Raw genomic sequence first — 26,693 nt, forward strand, 5'->3', positions numbered from 1 at the left:
CTGCACAACTCACGGAAATGTACATATTAAACGACATAAATATACGTATTAAACGACATTTTTACCTCCGCCTTTTGGGGAGATGGTGGAATATGTTAACAACCGAGGGTAGGTTTCCCATCCTGCGGCAACTCTAGTGTGAAATGCCTTCCCTCCAAAAAGCTCTGGACCGCGACCCGAGTTTGCGGCGTAACCGCGTCCAGGCAGGGCTGTGCCACGGCGCCATCCCGCAGCCCGGAGGCGCGGGGCGGGCTGTGCTGGCCCGGGACCGCCGCCCCTTCCCGCTCCGCGGGGGCGCTCAGCACCGCGGGGAGGAGCGGGCACCGCGGCTCTATAAAGCCCTCCCGCCGTCCCGGCTGCGGCACTCGCACCGCGGCACTCACACCGCGGCTCTATAAAGCCCTCCAGCCGTCCCGGCTGCGGCACTCGCCCCGCGGCTCCCGGCGCAGCCCGCTCCAGCGCCCGGGACCTGAGCACCGCTCCGCGCCTGTCCCGGCGGGACGCACCGCATCGCACCTTCTTGCTTCTGTCTCGCTGGTGTCACCGCACCTGCCCCAACCCCCGGCCGGGGACATCTTCCCCGGGGACCCGTTCCGATCTGCTTTCTCCTGCTTATGCACCCCGTGCCGGCCCTGCGGAGGCAGCAGCAGCCCCTCTGATTTTTTTTTTTTTTTGGGAAGATCCTTGGTTCCAAGGCACAGTTCCTCTGGTAGAATGGCGCGCTTCACCGTGTGGGACTATGTGGTCTTCGCGGCCATGCTGCTCATCTCAGCCGTCATTGGCATCTACTACGCCTTCGCGGGAGGTGCGAGGAAGACCTCAAAGGATTTCCTCATGGCAGGCCGCAGCATGAGTGCCCTCCCGGTTGCGCTCTCCCTCACGGCCAGTTTCATGTCAGCCGTCACGGTGCTGGGCACCCCTGCTGAGATCTATCGCTATGGTGCCATCTTCTGCATCTTTGCCATCACCTATGCCCTGGTGGTACTGTGCAGTGCTGAGATCTTCCTGCCTGTCTTCTATAAGCTGGGCATTACCAGCACCTATGAGGTAAGGTGGAGTGGAAAGAATCCTGCCCCAGCTTTTAGGTTGCTGGGGGGCTTCTCATGCCTACTTTCTACATGTCTTCCCTCCACCTTCTCTTCCCTGCACTCTGGGCTGTCCTATGTCACCTCACTACTGAGAGCAGGCTGCAATTCTCTCTGTTCATGAGTCTGCCCACACTGTCTCTGCAGACAGGTGATGCTCAACCCTGCTGCCTTAGCTCATGAACTGTGTGTCATACCAGATTTGTTTCCTTATGCCAGATACTCAGTTCAGTAGGTGGATTCATCCTAGTGCAGCTTGCATGGTGACATGTCATTAATCGTCTGTAATTAACATATTTAAACCAGAGCACAAAAGCCTCTGCTATAGGAACCAGAGTTATCACATCATGCTCCCTCCAGACTGGTTGCTAAGCTTAGATACAACCACAAAAGTCCCCCTTTGGTGAAGCATATATTTGTGCGGTCCCTAGAGATTTTGAAGACAACCCTTGTAACCTGAGGCTGTTTACACTACAGAATGTCCTCTCCATCATGACTATACAAGGAGGTCAGCAAGTGCTCTGTGTCTGTGAAAGTTTTCTGACTTCCACCAAAATAAGGCTGATGTGATGATCTTCAGCCCAGTGTGTAAGTTAAAGCTGAGCCATCGGCACAACGACAGCTGGGGTAGTGGAATAATCACAGGTCAAGTCTGACAGGGATGAAGAAGTGTCTGGTCAGTGCTTTCCTTCGATTCAGAATGTCCATGCAACCTGTTTATCTTCCTGCATGGAGATAGTCCCTAGCTGCAGATTTGGAAATAAACTGCTCATTTTGCAGAGAACTTTGGGAAAGGAGCATTGGTGCAGGTGAAAGTCCTTGACTTGCTGCTTTGGTCTTTAGCATTTTATTACACTGAACAGAGGCATTGCAGCACTGGAGGCTGAAAACAAGATTTCTGTTGGTAGATTTAGATAAGAATTCACCCACAGAAACCTCTGGTGTCTTCCAGTGTATTTTAATCTACTCATCTTTGGATTGTCATGATGATACTTAAATAGGGCTCTTTTAAAGAAAGGCTTATGATCATGACTGGAAAGTCACTGATTATCTTGGTGCTGAATCAGTAATGCACCTATAGAAGATATAATCTTCTGTTTGTGGACAGAGTTCAGATTTTAACAACCTTTCGTGTCCTGGGGTTCAAGTCTGCTTCCTTGTGTGGACATGCTCACAGATCACATTTTAAATGCTCAGTTAGTGAGTGAGCCCTTTGAGGTGCTTCAGTGTTTGTGTCAATTGAACAGATTCCTCTGGCAAATGAGATTTCTTTTGTAAAACCACACACCAAGAGGGTTTTTAGGACAGATGGTGGTGAAAAATCTGCTCTACAGCATGACAGACTCATTCAGAGGTTGTACTTTTCCAGGCCTGATATCAAAGTGAGGGCTCCTGTTTCATAAAAGGCTAAATTTTGACTTACCAGTAGGTATGCAGGCTGCCTAGGGCAGTGCAGAAGGTGAGGTTAACACTGGGGGAAGTTGCTGACCACTGAAAATCTTTTGCTCTGTCTTGCAGCAGTTCAGATGGTCACACATAATGCTAGAGTTTCCACAGTGACTAAGATGTAGGAATAGTCACAGTGTTTGCTTTTTGTCTCTGATTTCACAAAACTAGTGGGTTCTACTTTTTAGCTGCTATGTCACTGTCAAGTTTTAGGTTTCCCTGTGCAGAGTCAAGAGCTGGACTGGATGATTCTTGTGTATCTTTGTCCCTTTCAACTCAGCATGTTTAGAGGTTCTGTGATAATATGTCCTAGTCTTTTCTGTAGACTCCCTTGTATATTCACTGGCTTATGTCTACTTCACTTGTTTGTATGTTATTACCCAGTGGTGAAGTCTGTAAACAAATACCAAACCAAGTTGTAAGGGATATCAAACAAAGGGGCTCTAGGAGTTTTGGCCATTCATGAAAATGTAAAAACTTCACTCTGCTCTTTCTGTACTGCTCATCACGTCATTCTAGTCCTGTCAATAGTGCCAAATTTCAATAAGCATTTGTTTTTTTCTTCTTTTTTTGCAGTATTTAGAACTTCGATTTAATAAATATCTACGCCTCTGTGGAACGGTCCTTTTCATAATACAAACGGCAAGTAAACTTTGAAGCTGTTCTGTGGCCCTCAGGGCCACTGAAATTATTGGGCTGAGTGTTACTGGCTGTTTTCTCTGAACAGCTGATGAGGTTAGCACAGTACCTGGGTGGCTGGGAGCAGGAGGAACAAAGCTCTTTCTGCTCCACAGCCATGATGTGGGGGAAGGGTGCTGGGCTTACCTGCCTTTTGGGTCTCTGTGGGCACTGCTGATCACCCAGAGTAGTCACTTGACATCAGCACCTTGCCAAGAGATGAGCGACCCTTCACTACAGCGTAGCAGTGTGAGGAGCAGTCCAGCACTTGTCTGCTGGAGAAACCCCTAATGAGTTCAAAATGTAAACGTGTGCCAATTATCTACAGCAGCAGTTTTTCATCCTCTGGTGTGTGGATTCTTGGAGTCTGACTAATTCTCAAGGGTCAGTGAGAGGTGACAAAACAGACTGTCAGGAGCTGTCATTTACTTACTGCACAAGGGTTTTACTCCACCACCACTGGGAAATCCTTAGGTGTCTGCAAACCGAGAAGTAGAAAATTACTGCTCTGGGGAATGTTAAACTAAAGTAATCTCTGAAATTATTGTTGGCACAGTTTGCTGTATCTGGCCCTTTCAAAGAGTCAGTATGGAACCACAGCTTTTAAATGTCACTGAGCATATATCAAATGCACCAGAACAAAAATGTGTTCTTTTCACAGTTTTGAAGTGGACTTTTGGGTTAATTCAAAGTAAGAATGACTATGCAGTTGAAAGCTTTAAGTTACATGATTGTTTTTCTTTGTCCATTTTTGTATTTTTTAAGGCACACCAGAAGGTACAGGGCAATCACACTTGCACCAGTAAGATGGTTCCCAATCCAGTGCTCATTACTTATTTGAGCAGTGCTGCTTAGCTGGTTTTTACAGATACACAAGCTCATGGAAAAAGTAGAGTGCTGGCATGTGTGAAACCTGACACTGTTCCACCAGCACATATGATAACATCACAGTTGCATAAATTGGAAGAGCTAAGCCTAATTTTTGCTTGCAAAGACCAGAAAAATAATTATATGCAACTTAATTATATACTCAAGGAAATTAACCGAAGATTTATATGTGGCTTTCTCTGCCAAGCACTTACAATTTGACCTGAATAAATTAAATACTAGTGAGGAAAGAAAACCTCCTAAGATTTTAGTGGTGCAATTTTAACTCTTCTGTGAATATTAATACTTAAAAGAAGGTAAAGAAAAGGATCTATAATAATTCAACAAAAAAAATTCCTACTGAAGAAGCAGAAAGATTGTATCAGTCCTATTTAAATTGACACAAAAATGTGATCATAGTTGTAACACATTTTAATTTCTGATGCTTCAAAGCTTCTGATGCTTATTCACAAGCTCTCATGTTGAATCCCTTGAATTAACAGGCTTGAAGAGGTGAGAGTTTGACTGAGAGACTATTAGAAGGAAAGAGAATTAACTTGATGATTGCATCCAAAGCATTGCAGTCAACAGCTAAATATTCAGATGGAAACCAGTAAAGAGTGCTGTATGTACTGGAACCACTAGTATTTAATACCTTCATTAATGACATGGATAGTGAGAATGAGGTATCCCTCAGCAAGTTTGTGGGTGACACCACGCTCAGTGGTGCAGCTGACTCACTAAAGGGAAAGGACACCATCCAGAGGGACTTTGACAGACTTGAGGAGTGGCATCATAAAGTTCAACAAACCTGTGGGCAAGGTCCTGCATATGGATTGGGGAAATCACAAACATCAGTACAGACTGAAGATGAACTGATTTGGAGCAGCCTTGCAGGGGAGAACTTGGAGATACTGGTGGATGAAAAATTTGACGTGAGCCAGACAGTCTGGTCACAGCCCAGAAAGCACAGTCTGCAGGTTAAGGGAGGCAATTCTCCCTGTCTACTCCACTCTTGTGCAACCCCACTTGAAATACTGCATCTAGCTGTGGGGTTCCCAGCACAAGAAAGACATGGATCTCTTGGAGAGGGTGCAGAGGATGACCACAAAAATGGTCTCGGGGGTGGAGCACCTCTCCTATGAAGAAAGGCTGAGAAAGTTGGGGTTAATTGTTAAACTTGGAGAAGAGAAGGCTGTGGGGAGACCTGATTGCAGCCTTTCAAAGGGGGATTATGAGAAAGGTGGAGAGAGAATTTTTAACTAAGGCTGTAGTACAGACAGGACAAGGGATAATAGTTTTAAACTCAAGGAAGATAGATTTTGAGTGGATATAAAGAAGAATGTATTTACAACAAGGATAGTGGGATCCTGGACCAGGTAGCCTGGAGAAGTGCAATAGCCCATCCCTGGAAGTGTTCAAAGTCAGGCTGGATAGAGCTCTGAGGCCAGATTTGACCTAGTGGAAGGTGTGCATGTCCATGGCAGGGGCATTGGACTGGATATTCTTCAAAAGACCATTCCCACACAAACTATTCTGTGATTCTGTGATCAGCAGCACATGCTGACAATCACTTTATGGAGAGCAAGTCAAAGATTGACTGGGCTAGGCAGGTGTCAGGAGCTGGCTGGGAAGTGATGTAGGTAGTTCTGAGGAGATATTCACCAGGGGTTAGTCAGGACTGGCAGCTTTCTTGTCATACAAGCTGTATACGGACGCCTAGAGAGGACTTGTGGCACTGAGAGGAGCAAGCATCCACACACAGGGGCAGGGAGCAGCACACAGGTAGGGAAAGCTATTTCCCTAATGGCCCTCCTATCCTTTCTGTCATGTGCTTGTAACAGGTGTGCAGCAGGGGGTCAGGGCCATTAGGTTGGGCTGGCAGATGCAGCTTCTTCATACTAATTTCCTCATACAGCTAGAGCACTGCTCTGTCTCCTTACCTCTTGGCTCTGTCCCCAGCATAGCCTCTGGCCATGTGGTAGAGCTCCACCTTGGGGACTGGCTTTGATCTGCTCAAAAGCCATGGCAAGTAATTCAGTGGTTAGCAATCCTGCTCTGGTTTGCCACCTGTGCCTAGGGTGGACACTTGCAGGAATGGCAGAAGCTGGCTAAATCCTGGATGACATCCGATTCTGCTGTTTTTCTGTGCTCGAATCCTATCCCTGTAAATCAGAAAGTCAGAAGAGTCCAGCCATGGGAAGCTGATGCACGTCAGCTTACGACCCATTGGTGATCCAGATGCTTTGAATCAAGACCACTGACCTTCTCAGAAGTCATTAAGACATTGGAAGCTGTATTCTCCTGAACCATGTCACAGCTGAACTTGTGGCAGTAATAACAGTGATAAAAAAAACAAACAGGGTTTAAAACCATATACAAAAAATTGAGGCTATCAGTGTATGAATCCCATTGTGCCCACAAAGGTAGAGGGAATAGCTCCTTGATCTATCTATGTCTTTACTGTGGTTGAAAATATAATCATGTATGGCTTCATTTTACAGTCTGAAGGTTACAATTCCTTATAACACTATCCATAATGACTAACTAATGTCATATTTTGTGTTCTTACTCACATGAATTACAGCTGCGTACTGAAAGCCATATTGATCTCAAGACTGAGAAAATGATAGTAATAGATTCCCTGACAGACCGTGTGTAAACCTCATTGACTTCCTTTTGCTCTTGTTTCCTTTGCAGTTTTGAAGGAATAGAATAAGTTAATTATAAAAGCCAGGAGAAGATGAAGATAGATTTTATATTTAAGAGCCCCTGGCATATTTTTAAGAACACTAGGCTGTGAGGCTGCAGAGCTTAATAGCCTTAGACATTTGTCTTCTAATTGGAATTATTTGTCAACAGTTATGAATTTAGGAAATGTAGAGTATGTAGATGATTGAAAAGAAATCATCTCAGAAACTTATCACCTTTCCAGGAATTAACATTTATTCTGATCTTTTTTTTTTTCTTCTGCTCTAGACTTTATACACTGGTATTGTCATTTATGCTCCAGCTTTAGCACTAAATCAAGGTAAGATGAGTATACTGCTACTGATCCTCTATTAGTGTAATTTCTTCTGCATACAGTATTTTTTTTTGGTAGTGCAACACATAAAAATATAGCTCAGGGCTTGACTGTGAAGACTTTTAATGGGAACTCTGTAAGCCTAGTCCCCTAATCCCTGCCTGTAAGGAATTACAGAAGAAATTTATGGCAATACTGGCTCTCATTTACTCTACCTCTGATGCAATACCTGTAGAGAATGGCTTATTCAGAAAAGTTGAGAAGACTTAAGTAAATTTTGAAGGCAATGCAGGCACTAAAGACAAATTTAATTCCTCCAGTTAAGTGCTATTCTTCAAGATTCTCGAGAGCAAGGCAAGTACTTAATATATGATTTTGGGCTGCCTGTAACTGTTTAATGCGGTCTGTCCTTTTTCCAGGAAAACCAAATCAACAGCAAAGAGATTGTTAACTTAAGATTTTATTGTGATATTTGCAAAGTTAAATATTTCCATTCTCTACTTCACAATGACTCTTTGATTTGAAAATGAGCCACGTTCATTTCTAAAAGGGCAAAAGCTTTTTTATGGAGCCAAATTAAACTTTTAATCTGAGACCATTAATTTGTTCATTTGGCAAGAAAAGGGAATAACAAAATGCAAATAAAAAATGAATCATTTTAGCTAGAGTCAAGTCACAGTTTTTCTGCTTGTTGAATGGGTTTTTTTTTTCCCTGTTTATTGGACAAAAAGGAAGAAAAATCCCAACATTCTCTGTATTGGTTTCCTCCAGTGTGTAAGTCCCACAGGTTTTGTGTCTTTGATATTTATATTTGCCTTGCAAATACATGCTAAACCAAGCTATGATTTAGCTGGCTCCTAATTAGAATAACTTCTGTTTTTGACTAGTTTTGTTTCAGTGTTTCTCGTTAGCCTGAGCTCTCTGTCAGGGACCCCCTGTGCCCTGCCTGGCAGCAGGTGAGCACGCCAAGCTGGGGCAGTGACAGCCTGTATGGCAGCCACAGCACAGTGTGGTGTAGCAGAAGCACATGATACTTAAGAGAAGGAACAGTAAAAGAAAGGCTTTTACTCTGATGCATTTCTTCCAGACAATGCTCAAACAACCTTTTCTCCATGGAGAACTGTGCTGTTTACTTGCTTAGATCGCTGCCTAAGGGCTGGGTAGCAACTACACAGGTGTTTCAAGGAAGGACATGTATTTTAAAACCTTCCTGAGCTGGGACACATTGGACGTGTTGTTTGGCAGAGTTCACATTAAAAGCAAATAGCTTCCTAGATCTTGAAATGAATCTCAGCTTTTTAGCAGTTTCCAAATCTGTAACAACTGTTTCGGTTTTAGAACTGGTTAGGGTGAATCCCACTAATCTTTTAATTGCCGTTTATGCCTCATACTTTTGCATTTAATTTATTTCTAGATTTTTCCAGTAATTGACCTTCAGTGTTTTGTCCCCAGTGCCTCATTCACCCTGGTGCTATTTCCCTCTCTTCCAGTCACTGGCTTTGACTTGTGGGGTGCAGTGGTGGCGACTGGCGTGGTCTGCACATTCTACTGCACACTGGTACGTGGGCCCTTCAGTTGAGAAAAATCTGTCCCTTTCACCACTCACATCAAATATGGAATTTATTTAAAAAGTAGCCTAATAATCAGGTTACTCTGTGGAATTACATTTTACAGGTGCAGCCACAGGACCATATTCAACCTCTCTGAATGCATAGGCAGCCACTATGCAACTGAAATATTTTCTGTTATCATACACTCAAACTTCTGTTGTTGCTGAAAGAATAGCAAAAAAGGTAGATTTCCCTTTTCCTAGAAATCCTCCTGTAATTTTTCTTCTGATCTAGTAGGGTTTTGCTGTTCAATTTGTAAAACACCTCAATGCAACTGTAACAGTCTTGTGTGCTATTGAATAGAGCCACTGAAAATAGCATGCCACATGAACAGATTGGTCTTTAATTTACTGTTAATTGCCCAAGTGTCTAGAAATTATGAAACGGAACCTCAGTGACAAATTTATTTGCATATGGTGGATTAAATAATGGGTTTTTTAAAAATTCAGATGAATGGTATACCTTCAGGAGTTAGTGGTGCTGTATGTAAATTAAGATGAGCACTGTCTGAAAATTAATCTTTTGATACAAACTTCTGAAACGGGTTATGTGGTAAAGGAAATACTGGATTAAACTATGTGTATGGCTAAAGTAAATTCCCATGCACTTCATAAAAGGGCCAGGATGTCCTGAATAGCTTCCAGAATATAATTCCTAAAGACATCACTACAGAATTAGTTCCACTAAAGATGAAGATGAAATTCATCTATTACCCATGATACAAATGTCAATGTTTCTGCTAGCTGAATGAGAGTGCAAAGCAGGAGTGCTGATGCCTTGCTGTACCTGATACGTGCTGTTCCTCTTGCAGGGTGGTCTGAAGGCAGTGGTGTGGACAGATGTTTTCCAGGTTGGAATCATGGTTGCTGGATTTTCATCTGTGATTATACGAGCTGTGGTGGTTCAGGAGGGAATTGGACGCATTGTAAATGATTCCTACCATGGAGGAAGATTAAACTTCTGGGAGTGAGTTTGTGCTTGCAGAGGATGTGCCTTTCTGTTCCTGCAAACAGAGCTCGTGTGACTAACTGTGAAATTAAACTGCCACTGAAGGAGGAGGAAGGAGGCAGAAGTTGTGACCCAGTTTCTGTGTATTTTTAAACAAGCTTACCTAGTTTGAGGGGTATTTTTTAAATTTCACACCATGCAAAATGCTGGAAAGAGAAAAACTTTTTTACTTTGTCAAGTAGGTGTTTTAAGGATACATTTTGGATTCCACTGAAAGAGAATGGTGAATAGGAGAGCATGTTTGTTTTTATAATTGCAATTTGCAAACAGCTGTTTTGGCATTTCAGCAACTGGACCAAAACAAATGGGAAAATAATAGTTTTTATCTAACCTGAAAAAGGGAAATGTTTCTCTTTTCCCTGAAAGGAAAAATAAAAGTAGTTTAAATAGTATTTAACCCTCCATTATTGTAAGTAAACATAGCCTAAAAAATCACTTTACAAGTTCAAGAATATTCAGTCTGACAATGTTGAATCAAAGACCGTTTCAAGTAAAAAAGTTATTGTACCTTTGGTGAATACAAGATTCTTCTGAGAACCTTCACCCAGTGCTATTAGTGAAAGTTTAGTATGACATATATTGTGATTTGTCCTTTGTCTATCAGTTCACAATATTAATCAGGTTGTTCTGTAAAATTCTTCATCAAATTCTTCAGTATGTAATTCATCTCTGGATATTTTTTCTTCTTATGAACAGTAATTTATTGCAATCTGTTTGGCTCATTTGCAGTGGTTGTACTGCACTTATTCTTCTCCCAGTCAGAGTTCACAGATGGAAAAAGAAAAGGAGTAAAGGATGTAATAGATGAAATAATACTACAACATTCACCAATTTATTGCTATGTTAAAGTTCGATTTTAAAGTAATTATTGTTCATGGCCACCTAAAATCTGCTATGTACTTAGAGCTAAACCAGCAAAATGTTTTATAGAGGCTCTGTCCACAAAGGCTGGGATTGTAAACACACCTTTATACTGGTGTTAGGCTGATGTCCCTCTAGATAAGCAGGCACATTACACTTTTTACTGCAGCATCATTTCATCACAACCATCACAGGCATGATACAAACTTACATAAGACTGTAGTTTATAGGCAAATAAAGCTCTCCAGCTTTACCTTTGGACAGTTCAGAGTGTTTCATTGGCTCAGGATATCAGCTCTGAGTTTTAAAATTTGCTTTCTGTGACTTCACATAGTTAGAGTAACTTAATGTTCAAAATCTGGCCAAATTAAGAAAGTTTGTATTAGAACAAGCATGGAGAAGTTACTTCTTCTAAGCATTAAGATCTTTAAATATTAAGAAGACTTTCATATTCTGAATTTGTTTTCTCTCTTTCCTCTCATTGTAGCTTTGATCCCAATCCTTTGCAAAGGCACACCTTCTGGACGATTGTTATAGGTGGGACTTTCACGTGGACTGGGATATATGGGGTTAACCAGTCTCAAGTCCAGAGATACATTGCGTGCAAAAGCAGATTCCAAGCAAAATTGTAAGTCTTTCTGCAGTAACTGTCTGAATTTAGCAGTTATTAGTCTGTTATTTATAGTAGAGCTTTTCTTAAAAGGAATGTGGGAGTATTTTATCTGTATAAATTACATTTATAAAGGCTAGCAACTTTTGCCTTCTGTTTTGTGGACCAGGTAGAAGAAATTTGGAACAATAAGTACTGGTATGTTAATTATATGTGATTGCTGTAAAATTGAACTTTGTGCCTGAATGTTTCACGGTGCTAGTATTCTCATATAGAAATAGCTGCTTTAAGTTGATGTGCAATCTAAAGACCAAATATTGTAGTCCTTACACTGAAGTCATATCAGGACAGTATCCTGAATTGCTTCTCTACTAAATCTAAATCATTTTGTGGGGATTTTGCATAAGTAAAGACTAAAAAATTTTTCCATAACAATGAATATAGGTGTGAGGAAATCTCAATGATTTATTCAGTGATAAAATCAGTGATAACTCAGTGATTTTGCTGAGTAATCATGTATTTTGTGTTCATAATAATCATGACATATTTTTTAAGGAATTATCTGTGGAAACTGGCAGAGGGTTATGTTTTCCTTGAATGTAAACATTTCTGAGGAGCCTTTACTCTAGAATGGAGTATATTTACTAGCTCTATTATCTTATCTTTGTCTTTAGATCATTCCATTAGCTCACAGCTCAGGGTTTAAGAATTACTAGTGATCCCGTAAAGATTATTTATAGAAGAAATATAGAAGCACACATCATAACTATAGTCCCTATACATTCTATCATTCTATGGCACAGTAATATACAGAAAATAAGCTTTATGAGGGCTTGCAATTCATAAAGTTAGTGAAATACCCACAAAATCATGCACAATTTACAACTAAAATATTTTGGTTTTATCAGTAAAGAAAATCTGCTTTTTAGCCATTTGTGCTGCAGACTGGAATGAGCTGATGCTTGTTATCTCCAGCATTCCCTGCCACACCACCAGCATACCAGATCACTTTGGCATGTGGCTGGCTTCTCGGTTCTCAGCACTGCAGGGGCAGGAGGCACATCCCACACCTCCCTGGAATGACTGTGCACAGAACATATACGTTGTGCCAGATTTGTGTGCCAGTCAGGCTGCTCTTCCCAGCAACTGCTCCACTTAGGGCTGTGCCCCTCTCTTGTGCCCTCCCTGCCCTCTCTGAGAGCAGAGACATCTCCAGAATGTCTCAGAAGCAGAGTGTGACCAAAGGGAATCTGACACCATGGCAGCCTCAGGGTAGGTTTTTTTGAGCTGTTGCAGCAGCTTTGGCCAGGGCTGGAAGTTATCTGGTTCTGTAGGGGATTGGATGGAATTTAGACCCTTGTTTTAATGGTTGCAGAGCCCTAATCAGTAGAGCCCTGTCCTGCTGGCATGGGTGGTTGGAATCTGTGGCACCTTGCTTGCCTCACTTGTGCAAGATACTTTCTCTGCATGGAGAAATAATTTTGGACAATAGCTGCAGCTTGTCACAACCATAAACACTGCTATTCTGTGGTGATTGTCTGGTTCCTATTCCAATGTAATTAAATACATTTGACAGGTAATGTTGTTGGTCTGCACCTCTTATTGCTATTCAATCCGTACACAGAAGTGCAAAATGTCATCAGGTCAAAGTAATAGGGTTTATTACCTCCATGCCATTTACTGTAAGGCTTTTTAGGAGACAGCACAATAACATATCAGAGCTTAGAAAATAATTCCTTCACAGATCCCAGCTTGCAGGTTTTGGGAAGGCCTTAAACAGTGCCACAAGAGCAGGAATTTTCTCAGGCTTTGGGAAAGGATTTCATCCCATTCAAGAAACACCAGTAGGTAGGAGCACATTCTGTCATCTTCTAACAGTCACTAGGCAAATTGAACATAATGCTTATATCTGAATGATAAGAGGCACTTACAGCAGGAGAGCTAACACTGTCAGAAAAATATGGGCTACTAACACATTTTTCTCTACTTTCTTTCAAGGTCATCAGCTGGCATATTTCAGTGCTAAATTCTTAGAGCCAGACTGAAACAAACAATTGAAAAAGCTTTCTGCAGTCAAAATGCCTACTTCACCCAAACTCCACCCCATGTGACTCACACAGAATTAATGAAAGCACCTCCCTCCAACAGTGCTGTAATTATTATTCTCCAGTGCTTAGTCATAGGGTGTACCATGAGCTGGGATGCAAATTAGAAGGAAAAAACCAGCTCTCTGTCAAACACTGACACAGTTTAAAAACAAGAATTGCTTAAAAACAAGACAATTTATTTTGCTTCCATGTGTTTCTCTTGACTTTCTAAACTTCACTACATGCTCTAGGGTAATTCTTTTATTAGATCTGTTCAATGGAGTTGATTTTACTCATTGTTTAAGTTCTGTGTTACTCAGTTTCTAGGGTGTTGTATAGCAACAGGGATTATGCCAGTGCAGGAATGGCTTCAGCTAAGTGAATGCAAGACATCCAATCGATATGTAAGCATCTATGAGAAGAGGACTGTTCAATTTGTTCTAAATTAGTTTAGAGAAAAATTTAAAGTGCTGTTGGTTTTGTGTTTAGACCACCCCTAATTGCAAGTACAAGGCAAAAATGTGGAGCTTCTGCTACTATGTATAAGTCAGTTTTTATTTATATAGGTCTTTTTTTCTGAGAGTTTGCATTGTGCTTGCCAATAACTTTTTGATTGTATAAATCTGATAGTTCAATTAATTAATCTGTATTATGCCTTTCTGAAAATGTCCATTTCAATATCTAACAAAGCTTATAAAGTTAGGTTTATTTCTTTGTTCTTCCTGCTGGTCCTCTACAGAAATACAAAGGCTGTTTCCCCTAACTTTCTTGGGAACTGAAAGCACTAAAAGTCTTCCTGAAGCATTGCAAGCATCAATATATTCACACAGAAACCAAACATCCTCCCAGAGGAGGTCTTACCAATTGGCACATGTCCAGGGTATGTGATCTGTCAGGAAGTTAAATCACTATCAGTGATACACAGATTACCAGGAGGCACCTGCTGGAAAGGAACGCTGTTTTTCAAGGCCTTGCTCCCAATGGGTATGTTTGCTTTAAATGACCACTGTAGGCAAGAAGAACTTGTGACCCTGGAGATACCAAGTGACCCAGGAGACATCAAGAGCTTAGAAATATTTGAGAAAACAAGAGACGTAGATGGAAAACAAAAACCCTCACTGAGCAAGGAGAGCAATGTGTTTTTGACTGCCAGTAGAAGTTGCCTGTTGTGTGGCAAAGACAGCGTTATTGCCTGATGAAAACACATTTCTGGTCTCACCATTACCTGAAGCTGAAGCATCAGGACATGGGGAGCCGATGGAGTTTCTGGATCCCGGACTCCAAGTTGTTTAGTTACTAAAGGGGAAGCCCTGGGTTTGTTGAGAGTCCCTGCTTTGTGGAAGTGGCAGCCAGAGGCAGCTCCAGACCAGGTCCCAGGCTCCAGTTTCTCATTGCTGCTTCCCACAGAGACCATCTCAGGAGGAAAGGGAGATTTGTAACTTTACAAGCCAACTCCAGCATTGTGTAAGCACGCATTACAGCTCCAGGGGAAAAAGAGTGCTAGTACTGACTATAAGGTACCCCACATTTAGATCTGGGACACCCCGCCTTACAAATCTGCTTGGGGTTTGTCAAGGGGTGTAGGCATGGGGAAAGAGCATCCCCTGGCCTGCTGCTTGCAATGCACAACTTGCACACATGATGAAATGTGGGGATTGCTGTATTGCTCCCATCATCTCCATTGTCAGGGGACTGTGATACCAAAACCAGAAGTGTCATTTGTACATTCAGAAATGTGTTCTCACTCCAGGTGAGATGCTGGGACTCATATGGTGACCCCCTTGCCAGTAAGCAGTCACTGACCAGAGGGTCTCCTCAGTGCAGGCATAGGCACTTCCTTGCTTGGCCCCAGCAGGGTCTTTTGTGGGATGTTGAGTTCTAACATGGTGTTTCCATGTGTGTTGGTGCAGGTCCCTCTACATCAACCTGGTGGGACTCTGGGCGATCCTGGTCTGTGCCACACTGTGTGGGCTGGCCCTCTACTCCATCTACAAAGACTGTGACCCATGGATGGCCAACCAGGTGTCGGCACTCGACCAGGTAGGGCCCCACATTTCAGGGAAGGTGGCGGAAAGGGTGTCCTTCCTCTGCAGCCATAATAAGCAAACAAAGGCTGTTCAAGAGTCAGGGGTTTGGAAATAGAGACGTGCTGGAATCCTGTGTCAGGCTGAGACCACAGTGGGAGGGAATAACCTGGAGAAAGCAGCAGCCCCATCCTTGGCACTGTTCAGTCCCTGCATTCCCCAGTTATTGTGGAGCTGCAAGTCCTTCAGCACTTGGTAAGGTGGGCAGCAGGCAGAGCTGTAATGTGGAGAGAGCTCAGTCCACCCACCTCTGCAAATGTGTGGGTTTTTCACCCAAAATGGGTTCTGGAGTGCCAGCATTGCTTGAAACTGATTTGAAGAGAAGTGAGGGGAAGAGAGCAGCGGTGCTCCTGTGAGTGAGTGTGGGTCCTGGTGAGCTGCTTTGTGTCATCCAACCTAAATTCCCCTGTGCTGACTGAGGCAAAATCCATTTCAGATTTAAAACGTACTTGTGCCCAAAGCACACACCTGGAGGAAGGCTATCAGCAGGCAGTTCTTTGTTAGTAGTGGTGAATCCTTCAGTCCTCTGGAGGAAAGGTGGGCAATCAGACTGTGCTGCAAAGGAACCACCTCACCACTGATGATGACCTCTCCCTAAAAACACCTTGAGCAACAGATTTACCTGAGGAACAGAGCTCTGGCAGCCCACAGACTGGTCGGAGTCAGAGCCCAAGGAAATCAAATAAGTTTTATTTGTATCTTTAAGCCTAAGGTAATCACAAGCTCTGGATAAATGGTCCAATGAACAGTAGCTGGAAAGCCAGGAGAAGAGCATGTACAGTGGAGCACCTGAGGCAGGACCACTTGGTCTTTAAAGGTAGAATAAAATAAGAGCCAAGGTGGAAACTGGAAGGAAATTAAGTTGTTCATATCAGTGAAATTAATTTGGTAGAAGCTGAAAGCAAGATACTAAAAATACCAACTTGTCTGTGAAAAAAAAAAAATGTTCATAGGAAGAAAATCTTCAAATTCCTCTCTCCAACATTCAGATCTTGCAAATGTTAAAAAAATGGCACACAGTTTCCAATAAAGAAATTTATCTCAATACCAATTGAGATCAGGCAACAGTATCTGAGGTTATTGAACTATATATAAACCCCTTTTTGTGGAGCCAACTGCAGAAAAAGCATCTGTGGCACCCAGCCCCCCCAAGGGAATGACATACAGTACAGACTACCTGCTGCCCAGCCCTAGCTTCCTCTACAATTGTCACTGGAAACCAAGGTCCTGATGGCATGGCACCCCAGCTAGGTGGTCTCAACAGACTCTCTGTAGCTCTAGTGGACATTTTAGGGTTGGTTTCCTCTGTAAAAAAAAAATCAATAAATAGAAAAAGATAGGGCATTAAAAATTAGAATAGCTGGACAGAATGCCAGTGAGAAGGCTGTAAAGAAACAATATAGTCATAAAATGAAAAATTAGGGCAAGATGGTAATATTTCTTAACCTGAATTTTTCAGTTAATGCCATACCTAGTGCTGGATATCCTGCGTGATTTTCCAGGAGTGCCAGGGCTTTTTGTGGCTAGTGCCTACAGTGGGACATTAAGGTAATTTAATAGTCTGGGAACTACTACCTTATCTTTTGTACTTATTTCTTTGTCTGCCTGATTTCTATTCTTTAAAAAAATCACTATGACCTCTTTGATGATGCAGCTTAAAAATCCATGGTTTCCAGTATTAGGGTCCTAGGACTTAAAGCTGTTTGGATTTCCCTGCTAAAAACATGAGGGAACAGCTAGCCCCATGTCATATAAAACACTAACAAATCCTTCTCTGTGCTTTTAAAGCCCCTCTGCTATAGGGATTTTTGAGTGTTATAGATGGGTGGTTACACCAAATAGCTTGGCTGGGGAAATTTCCTATTGCTCACCTTTAATTTTCCAATTTCAAACCTGCATAACTTCAAAGCCATCTGCCTTTCCTTACCCCTGATCTTTAGAGACTTCTTTTCCAGAGTTTCTGGGCTTCCAATTGTCTTGAATGAATCCCATGAAACATCACTATATATTTGTACTGTAGGAGACAGATTGATACCCTTCTATCCCACACTGGGGAGTGTTTTGTTCAGCTTTCCCAAGGAGTATCTTTAAGAAATATTGTCTCTCTCAATGAAGGCTCTTAGCCATAGCAAGCAGACAGAAATTAAGAAATTTACTAATGTGACACCAGAATAACTTTTTTTTTTCTGAGTACTCGTAGCCACATAAATAGAGGAAACAGCCAAAATATTTGTCACACATGTTGAAGGAAAGCTGGTGGCTTGCAAGAGGAGTGTACACGCAGACAAAGGATCACCTGGTTTGTGCTGGTTTCTCTGATCCCACAGGGAACCTAGAGTAGTTTGGTTTGGACTAGATGCCTAATTCTTAGTTGATCATAATTAGAATATCTGACTCCTCCTCTGAGAGTGCATTTAAAATAAACAGTGATATGGGAATTTTACCTACCCAGATGTATACTGTAGATCATTTGTGAAGGTAGCAGTATACCAGTAGTATTTATAGCCTAGCTAAATGTAATAGATATTTCTATTCAGTTCTCTAGGCCCAGCCCAACTTTTCATCAGTATGTGCCTTGACTTCACCAAGGATAATTACTTTAAACAATTTTTCTAATGAGTTAACAGCATTCTCTAGAATAATAAGTTATTTAAACCTATGCAGCACTTGCATTAGTCTTCTGACACTGTTCTAGAGAGTGGCAGCTTCTCTGTGCCAGTAACTTACGTGTTATCTATGATTTCAGTTTTTAAGATATAAAAAATTGTGTAAATCTTGCCTTTTGTAGTACCGTGTCCTCCAGCATCAATGCTCTGGCTGCTGTAACTGTTGAAGACCTCATTAAGCCCTACTTCAAATCTCTCTCTGAAAAGAAGCTGTCATGGATTTCCATGGGGATGAGTATGTCTGGAAAACAACTTTTCTGCTTTTGCTTTACAAAGTGAAGGTTTGATTCAGATCTTGCTTATGATGGTGTATGTCAGGAGTAAGTAATTCACACCAGTGGGACTCTGTTGCAAAGTTTAGGGGAGACAAGATCAGCTGGGTAGGTTTTACACAAATGTGGGACAAGTGAGTTTAAGGAAAACAGGAAACCATCTTGTTTGGTCCTTAATAAGGAAAGATGCACTGCATCTGTGTTCAGTATTGATTCCCAATTTCAAAAAGCCAAATATCTCTGACTTAAACACCCGCTATTTTTCTTTCATCTGTCAAAAATGAGAAGAAAAGGAAGCTGTTTGTAACAATTTTTTAAATTGATATGCAAGCAATAGCATTGTGTCCCAAAAATATTCCAGATAACAAGAAATTTCACATCTTCTCTGATACACTCTCAGACTGTCACTCTGTTTAGCTCCTCTGCTTAATGTAACTCAAAGAGAATCAGAACTAGACTTAGCAGATGGTTTAAATCTATGAAGTGCAATTGCCATGTCTGCAACTTGTACTGTCTGTGACCAGCTGCAGGTGTAGCCCAAGAAAGTGTTTGTAACAAGAATGAAAATTCCTCAGATCCCATGTAGTGTCATAGACCATACTAGGGAGCACAGCAGACTGGTGGGAGGGTATCAAGGGTTAAATATTTTCACCTGAGAGAAGTTTCTTAAACATTGCAAACAATGCTTATGCGAAAATTGTTGTTTGTGGTTTGAGTTGCCTGACATCACAATGGATAGTGAGATTAACCTCCTGCTAGAGCAGTGAAACTCATCGGGGGTGGAGGAGGAAAAAAACAAGAAAGCCTGTGTTATGGCTCCTGGAAAGAGACACTGTATCCTGGTGACTTGGGATGCTCTCTGTCACTGTGCCAGTTCCCAGTGATCTGCCAGCATTTATTCGTTTGCTTCCTAGCCTTTAGACTGAGAAGTGAAAATCACTCCCTCAAAATGAGGACAATGACACAGGAGATTAGCTGAGAAATATGAACAATAAGTGGGTTATCACCACTATGACTAATCCATATGGCTGACATTTATTAACTAATCTTTAGTAATACACAGAAAGAGGATTTTGTCAAGTTTCCATTATCCCTTCTTAATGTAAACAGAAACCTGAACTTTTGACCAATTCAGGCTCTCTTAGAAAAACTCCAGAAGTTAGTACATTTATTTGGGAGCTGTTGAGGCAATGCTGGCTTAGACAGAAACTTTTCCATTATTGATTTTCACACTTTGTCAGATTTATACATTGTTCTGCCTACATTGTTCTGCCTTCCACACACAGGCCTGTTTTATGGTGGAGTCTGCATTGCTATGGCTGCGGTGGCATCTCTTTTGGGAGCCTTGTTGCAGGTAGGTGTGTCAGGCAGCTTTTACATGCCCATGTTGAATGACCCAGAATAAATTATGTAAGAAAATAATTGCTGAATACCATTATGAGATTAGGTTTTATTCTTTGTTGGGTACTGATGTGAAACCGCCCATGGCTCAGCCTGTGTTTTAAGCATCCATGTATCAAATCCTGGCAGCTGAGTACAGCCACTTTTAAAATCCTCATAATTTCTTTCTGAACATCTTCTCCTCTTGTAAATTTGGAGGCTTTATCTTCCTTGCACAGCAGCTCATAGCAGACTTTCTTCCTTCCTCAGGCTGCACTCAGCATTTTTGGCATGGTTGGTGGCCCCCTTTTAGGGCTGTTTGCCTTGGGAATCCTCTGCTCCTTTGCAAATGGAATTGTAAGTAGACCTGTTCATCCAAAATTTGTTGATCATTTTGGGCATCTCCTTCCCTCTCTCCCACCAATAAGTTGATGTTGGGCAGCAAGGGAGGTGTCTTTGGTACTTTCTGTGAGGACATTTCCCCTTGATCCCTTTCTTCCTTATCCCAACGAACTGATAAATGGAGCTGTATAGGAGCTTGAATTTCCATCCCCTGAAGACATTTACACATCTGGGTGGGGGGAAAATAATATGAATAAAAATTAAACACTTTGACAAGGATTTCTTAAAACTAGTTTTAGAAGCAGGGACAATGCATCTTGAGATGTAGCTGAACAACCAGTAGACTCAAAGAATGCTGGCCTGTCTTAGCAAAATGGGGTCAGGCCAGAAAAATGGGGTCTAAACACTTGCAGAACCAAATTGGGGTATTCTCAGAGTGTTTCCATATTGCAAATTTATCATTTCCAGAGGAAAAACCTTTTCCATAAAAAAAACCCAAACCCTTGTTATTATGGTCCATGGTTTAGTCTGGTAGGATTACTAAATATTAATACTGCCAGGTTTACTAATCACTGACCTTTACCTCTTTGCAGTTGCAAATTTTATATATGTACTAAAGTAAAGAAATTTTAAATATTACTAGTTCTCAGCCAAAACCCCACATACCTCTGATGTTCGAGAGATGTTTTTGCTAAAAAAGGTCACATGAGAAAATTGAAAAATTGCTTCTGTATTTTTCAAGGAGGCACTCCAATAAAGCAGGATTTTCCCATATACTATGCAGGCCAAAGTTATCCTTTGACTGTGAAGACCTAGTGGCCAAATAAAGAGTTATACGCAGGAGCTGTGAGAAAGCACTGCATTTCCCCAAAGCAGAATTAAGTAAACTCCCCAGCACTTTCCAACTGTATATTTAATTTCTGCTATGGAAACTAAAGTTTAGATTATCTTGACTACTTCTTACTCATCTGGTTGTTGTTTCTTTCAAACATCTTTTGCTTTTCATGTAAACCAAGTTTCACGTTTTGTTTCGCAGGGAGCATTTGTGGGTCTTGTCAGTGGCTTTGTTATTTCACTTTGGGTTGGAATTGGATCTCAGATTTATCCTCCACTTCCAGAGAGGACCAAGCCACTCGATCTGTCAACTGCAGGCTGTAATATATCTACAGGAAATTTAACATCAACAGCAATTCCATTAACAACGGTTTTCAGCACACCAGGCTCAGAAAGGTACATGAGTTCATCAAGTGCAGTAACAAAGCGTGTATTTTTTTTTTAAGAAACACAAACATCTGCAGAGTATTTGGGTTGCTGCAACTGTCCTTCTCTGGTTTATCTACCACAATGTTTGCGATGCAGCAGTTTTCTCTGATTTTTTTTTTTTCCTATCAGACTGAAGTTTGTCTGAGTTATCCCACAACAGAAGTCAAAGTGAATCTTCCTATTGATCTGAAAAGCTTCACTTCAGTATCTGAGTTCAAAGGCTTGGAATGCCTTACTTGTGGACCACAGTTTTAAACAAAAATATAATTTATAGTTATTGGATTAACTTCTGCAGTCTGTCTCATGAATTAGGGTAATTGGCAGTTAAGGGGAAAATGCTGGTTAGCAGCTCTACCTACAGCAACTTGTCTGTGCAGAATAGTTCTATTCAGTATATTCAGAATGGCACAAAATAAGGGATTTTCTCTGCTCTGCAGCTACCAAATGTCATACTCTGTATGATCAAAATTAAGTTTAACATGAATGACAATATAGGGAACAACAGGAACAGAATGAAGCTGAAAAAACACATTTCTAGGGTTTCCAAATCCTTAAACTTTAGAGCATTGTACAATCAAGAGATACCCTGACGCACACCTGGGTGCCCAGCATCCAGTTTCATATACCACACCTCCTGCATAAGCCCTCCAGCATTACTCCTGGCTGCTGGGAAGCACCTGTTGCAACAGAGCACATAGTCAGGTAGAACAGAATGATGTGCAAGACAATTGCTCTATTGTTTCGGAATGGTTAGAGCTGCATTGGTTTGATTTCCTTGTTGTTTTTTTGGTGTTTTTTTTTTTGTTTGTTTGTTTTTTTTGTTTTTTTTTTTTTTTTTGTGTCCCTTCCTTTAAGTAACATCACCCTTGCTAAAGAAATTAATCCCTCCATCCGGATAAGTATTCAGCTGTGCACTAAGTTCATAGCAGAGACAGGACTGTGCTGTTTTACTTGCTCTGTCTCATGTATTGCCTCACTGCACTGATTAGCCTTGTCTCTTAAAAGGGAACTTGTTCTGCAAATTTTGGAACAAATTTTCAGTGTGCATATGATTGTATGGAGGCTACAGGCTCAAGATTACCAAGCTGCTTGGTTCAGAAGTATCTCTGTATTTACACACTGTCTGGAAACAAATATTTTCAAGTTGTTTGGGACAGAAAAAGAGAGATTAACACTTTTTTGCTTTATTTTAGGCCTGCCCTGGCAGACAACTGGTATTCCTTGTCTTACCTCTACTTCAGCACACTTGGGACACTTGTCACTGTAGTTGTGGGAATAATTATCAGCCTCCTAACAGGTACTAGTTTCAGAGCTGTGATTGAATGTGTCTCAGATCTCTTTCAAACTAAGATGTCCAGAGAGCCCCAGGAAGTACCAGTAACCTATTGAAACACTGTATAAAGGTTACTATCCTAAATCGAATTTCCTCCCCTCAGTGCTTCTGCATCCCACTCCTGGTCTTTGCTCACAGCAAAAGTTACTACAGATCTCTAATGAGAAAGAAATTTCAGCATATTTTTAAACCTAAGGGGCAAAAAAAGAAGAAAAAAAGACGTCTGTCTTTCCTGTTTTATTAGATGCCTGCAGGGGCTGGAGGTTTAAGACTTGTCCCTGAACGTGGCAACAACTCCGAGCAAGGATATACACCCATGCTTCTAGAGGACAAAAGCAGTTTTACTTTGAGTGAGTTCAGAGCACTCAAGGGCTGTTGTCTGCATCCATAGAGCGCATGCTTTCCACCACATTCTTCAACAATATGCCTAGGAGCTGCAGATCCTCTGCATGGCTATTTTAGCTTCTTTCTCAGTTTCCCAGTACTTTTGTGTAAAGGGAAAAAGCAGCTTGCCATGTGTAAGAGTGAGGAGTTCAGTTCCAGCCCATGGCCTCACTACTTTTGCATCCAGGTCAGATGAAAGCTACACTTGTCATTCACCTCATGCATGGCAGAAACAGCAAAAAAGCAGCTGCTCTCAGAGCTTTACCCAGTATCCCCAGCCAGATTTATATAACAGCCCTCATCTTTGAGGCTGTTTGATTTCAAATTTTTAGACTGGTCCAAAACAGCTCCAGGACAATCAAATTCCAAGCTCAGTAGACAAACTCACTTCCATTAACTTCCCTATGCCTTGCAACTAATAAGCACAAGTTACATTTTTCTCATTTTCTTTTCCTTCATAGTTTTTAGAAGATATGCTCCACACTTTGTTTCAAGCACATGCTCCTCCCATTGCTATAGTGATGCTTGAACCCAAATTTTGCTTTTTACCAGGTAGGGATCAGGTTACCTATAAACCATGAAACAAAGCATGAAAACCAGGCAACTCATTAAATCCAGATGAAAAATACTCAGCTCAAGAGCAGAATCACTTAAGAATTAACCCAGCCACAATGTCAGCCTGCTTCTCATGGAGCAAGATTCCATTTAAGCCTCAGGTGGCAAGCAGAGCTAATTCCCAGCACCTACATCTCTTTCATTTCACTCCCAAGAACAGCTAATCTTCCATACCTTAAAATGCCCAGACATTCCATTAACCCTCATCCCTGCATCCTGGGGATGCCCTTAAATAATTCACTATAAAAATTGCTGGGTAGTTTGGACACAGGAACTTGCTGACAGGGAGCTGAGAAATGGAGCTCAGAGTTCAGGGCAGCACCTGGTCCCACAGTTCCTGAAATGGCAGAGTAGTCCCAGACATCAATGTATGTGATTCCTTCTTTTCTGGTGATTGCCAGATTCACTTTTTTCCAAAATAGAAAATCCGAGGAGGATCTAGGATACTGGGAAATAGCTAAGGCATTTCAAATAGACTTTGAGGGATCATTTTATATATTGAGAGGAGCAGGGTATACATCTTTGTAAAGAAATGATCCCTAAGGTCTGTGATTGCTTGATGACTTTTGCTGCATGACTCTGTCCTGCTTGCTTGGTGCCCATAGCCGGGGTCTGACATATGGCTTGCATGTATAAAGCTGGCTGAATGAAACTTGCCTATTTTGTAGGAGGACTAAAGCAGAACACAGATCCTAAATTCCTGCTGACCAAGGAAGATTTCCTGTCCAACTTCTCACGGTCTGAAACTGAGCAAGTAAGTGTAATTGGGCATCTCTGATTTAAATCAGTCTTTCCTCCTGGGGATAAAGGCAAATAAATTCTTGCTTTACGTTTTTGCAATCAGGATGAATAGCACCTGATGCTGCCTGATAGGACCATCTCCTTTAAGGCAGTAGCAGAGCAGAAGGCAGGTGGGAGCAAGGCAAGAGAGCAGTTTTGCAAAGCTTAGGTTCAGTCCACAACAGAGAAGTAACTGAGAAAAGAGACAGTTTTCTCCACGTTTCTTCTAAAATACTCCTTAACTGGCCTCTGGGAAGTTGCCCTAAGGCACACCTTGGACTCAGCAAAGCTTCCTTAGTTTGTGAACATATGTTCTTTAAAGTCTGAATTTTTTTGTTACTTTGGCTCCTGTTTGAGAGAAAACATTTCTAATCAGTGTATCTTCTTCCTAGCTCTCATCCCAAGAAAAAAGAAAATGAGAAACATTATTGAGTAATAACATCCATTAGAAGGGAGAATACAGGGGAATTATTTTTAAAAAATAAACTACAGATCACTTTTCAATCAATATTGTCAGCTGAACATTGAAGCTCAGCTTTGTTCAGTAGTTCAGACAATCATACCTTTAAGATGGTCCAGCTTGCAAAATGTTTTTCCTCAATACTGACAACTCCTTCTAGAATGGTCCTATGTATTTCAGCTTCTGGATAGAAGCACCAGTGGAAAAAAGGGATATTTTACCATACTATTGTAATGCTGTTTGCCCATGTCAGTACTGAAGATCAGCTATCCAGTTACTATCAGTGTCTTTAATGGGTCAACTTCTTTTTACATTATCTGGGAATTTAATCCCTGAAGTCTTTTAAAAAAAACAAAACAATCCACCATTGACATGGAAGCTAATGTCCACAGCCATGCTTATTTTATGCCTGGAGTCAGAAACAAGTATCTATCTCTTATATGGCTAAGAGCTAAATAGCAAGTGGATGGCATCACAAATAGTGCAAAAGGTTGATGAGATCAAAAAAACAGGACTAACTAAGCAGCTTTCTGCCCATGAAGAGCTCAATATCTCATTCTATTTAACAGAAATGTGACATCAAAGCAATGATGCATGTTAATCTGCTCTTCCTGTCATAGATGGGGTAAGGATGAAGGGTTGGGAGTCAATAGCTCAAAGACCTGGTGGTGACATATCACTAGACATGAAAACAGCAATTAGAGCTTTGCACACCCAAAACCACTTTAGACAATTTGCAGGACAAGAACATTTTGTGTGACGAGAACATTTCACAAAATTAATACCTTATGCAATACAAAACTTTCCATGCCCCTAGAAAAATACCATCCACTGCAATGAGTAAGTATTTGTGCTCTGTCAGCAACCAGCATGTTTTCCTGCAAGGCACCCTGTATTTCAGGCCTGACTGCTGGCCAAAGAGAGGTCAAAGAGAGGAAAACTGCTTCTTCTGTTTCACAGCATGGCTTTTGTCTTTTGTTTTTCAGCCAGAGAAAGTGGAAGTGTTGAACTGGAAACCGTTTACCGTGGCAGACGAAGGAACTGACAACCCTGCCTTCAGCCACATTGAAATGGACGTTACCAGTGACAAGAACAAACTCAATGGTCTTCATATATGACACACGGCTGTGTCAGCCCATGAGGACAGTTTTGTTCATGTAAAGCACTGCTGATATTCCTGTTCTGGGTCAGTTACCAGCTCTGCTGGGTCATGGGCAGGCGTCAGCAGAGCTTTGTGGCACTATTGCCTTTGCTTGACCTTGACATTAGTCAAGAAAGGAATCAGGTTTTTCTTGCACTTCCTCACTCTCTCACTCTAGTTCTTGGTGACAGAGCCTAAAGCATTGTTTCTATGTGAAATATTTGCCTTATATTCTTGAGTGTCCTGGAAAATATCTGCTTTTAATCTCATTTCACCCTCAGAGTGAATTTTTTATTTCTAAAGAGTACTCTTTTCCCAGACATGGCTGTTTTTCTGGCTTGTTTTTTTTTCCTTTTTTATTTTAAGGCATTGAAAGTATGAAGAGATTAGGGTGTGGAAACTTATCAGATTGCAAGAAATAGTGTCTTTTTTTTTTTTTTTGTATGGGAGGTATATTTACTGCTATCTGGTTCCTCTGTGGAACTGATTCTGAGAGCATATTTATTTTGCTGGTTTTGTCATTTATGTTTTTTCTAACCCACTTGATTCTTGGCTACATGCACCTTCTCCTCTGTGCTCACTTCTGGGAGCTGCAAGAATGACTCTGGTGGTGGTAGAGGCAAGAGTCAGTACTGTCTTTCCCTTCATGCCCTATCTCCTTCTTCTCCCCTGTCTTGCCCTTACAGAGCTGGTCCT

The 26,693-nt window shown here is 41.5% G+C and overlaps 1 protein-coding gene across 1 annotated transcript; it reads left to right on the forward strand.

Annotated features, from left to right (window-relative positions):
- Positions 1–570: 570 nt before the first annotated feature.
- Positions 571–25,974, forward strand: SLC5A8 (solute carrier family 5 member 8). Its single transcript, XM_062491410.1, has 15 exons — positions 571–1,047; positions 3,108–3,173; positions 7,056–7,107; positions 8,592–8,659; positions 9,523–9,677; positions 11,068–11,208; positions 15,188–15,317; positions 16,821–16,909; positions 18,150–18,262; positions 19,586–19,653; positions 19,950–20,036; positions 21,058–21,251; positions 22,478–22,581; positions 24,285–24,370; positions 25,843–25,974. Exons 1-15 carry the CDS (start codon positions 715–717, stop codon positions 25,972–25,974), a joined length of 1,818 nt encoding a protein of 605 aa, XP_062347394.1. The 5' UTR covers positions 571–714.
- Positions 25,975–26,693: the final 719 nt, after the last annotated feature.

Source organism: Cinclus cinclus, chromosome 4, assembly GCF_963662255.1.
Source record: "Cinclus cinclus chromosome 4, bCinCin1.1, whole genome shotgun sequence".
In the NCBI taxonomy this organism is placed as follows: Eukaryota; Metazoa; Chordata; class Aves; order Passeriformes; family Cinclidae; genus Cinclus; species Cinclus cinclus.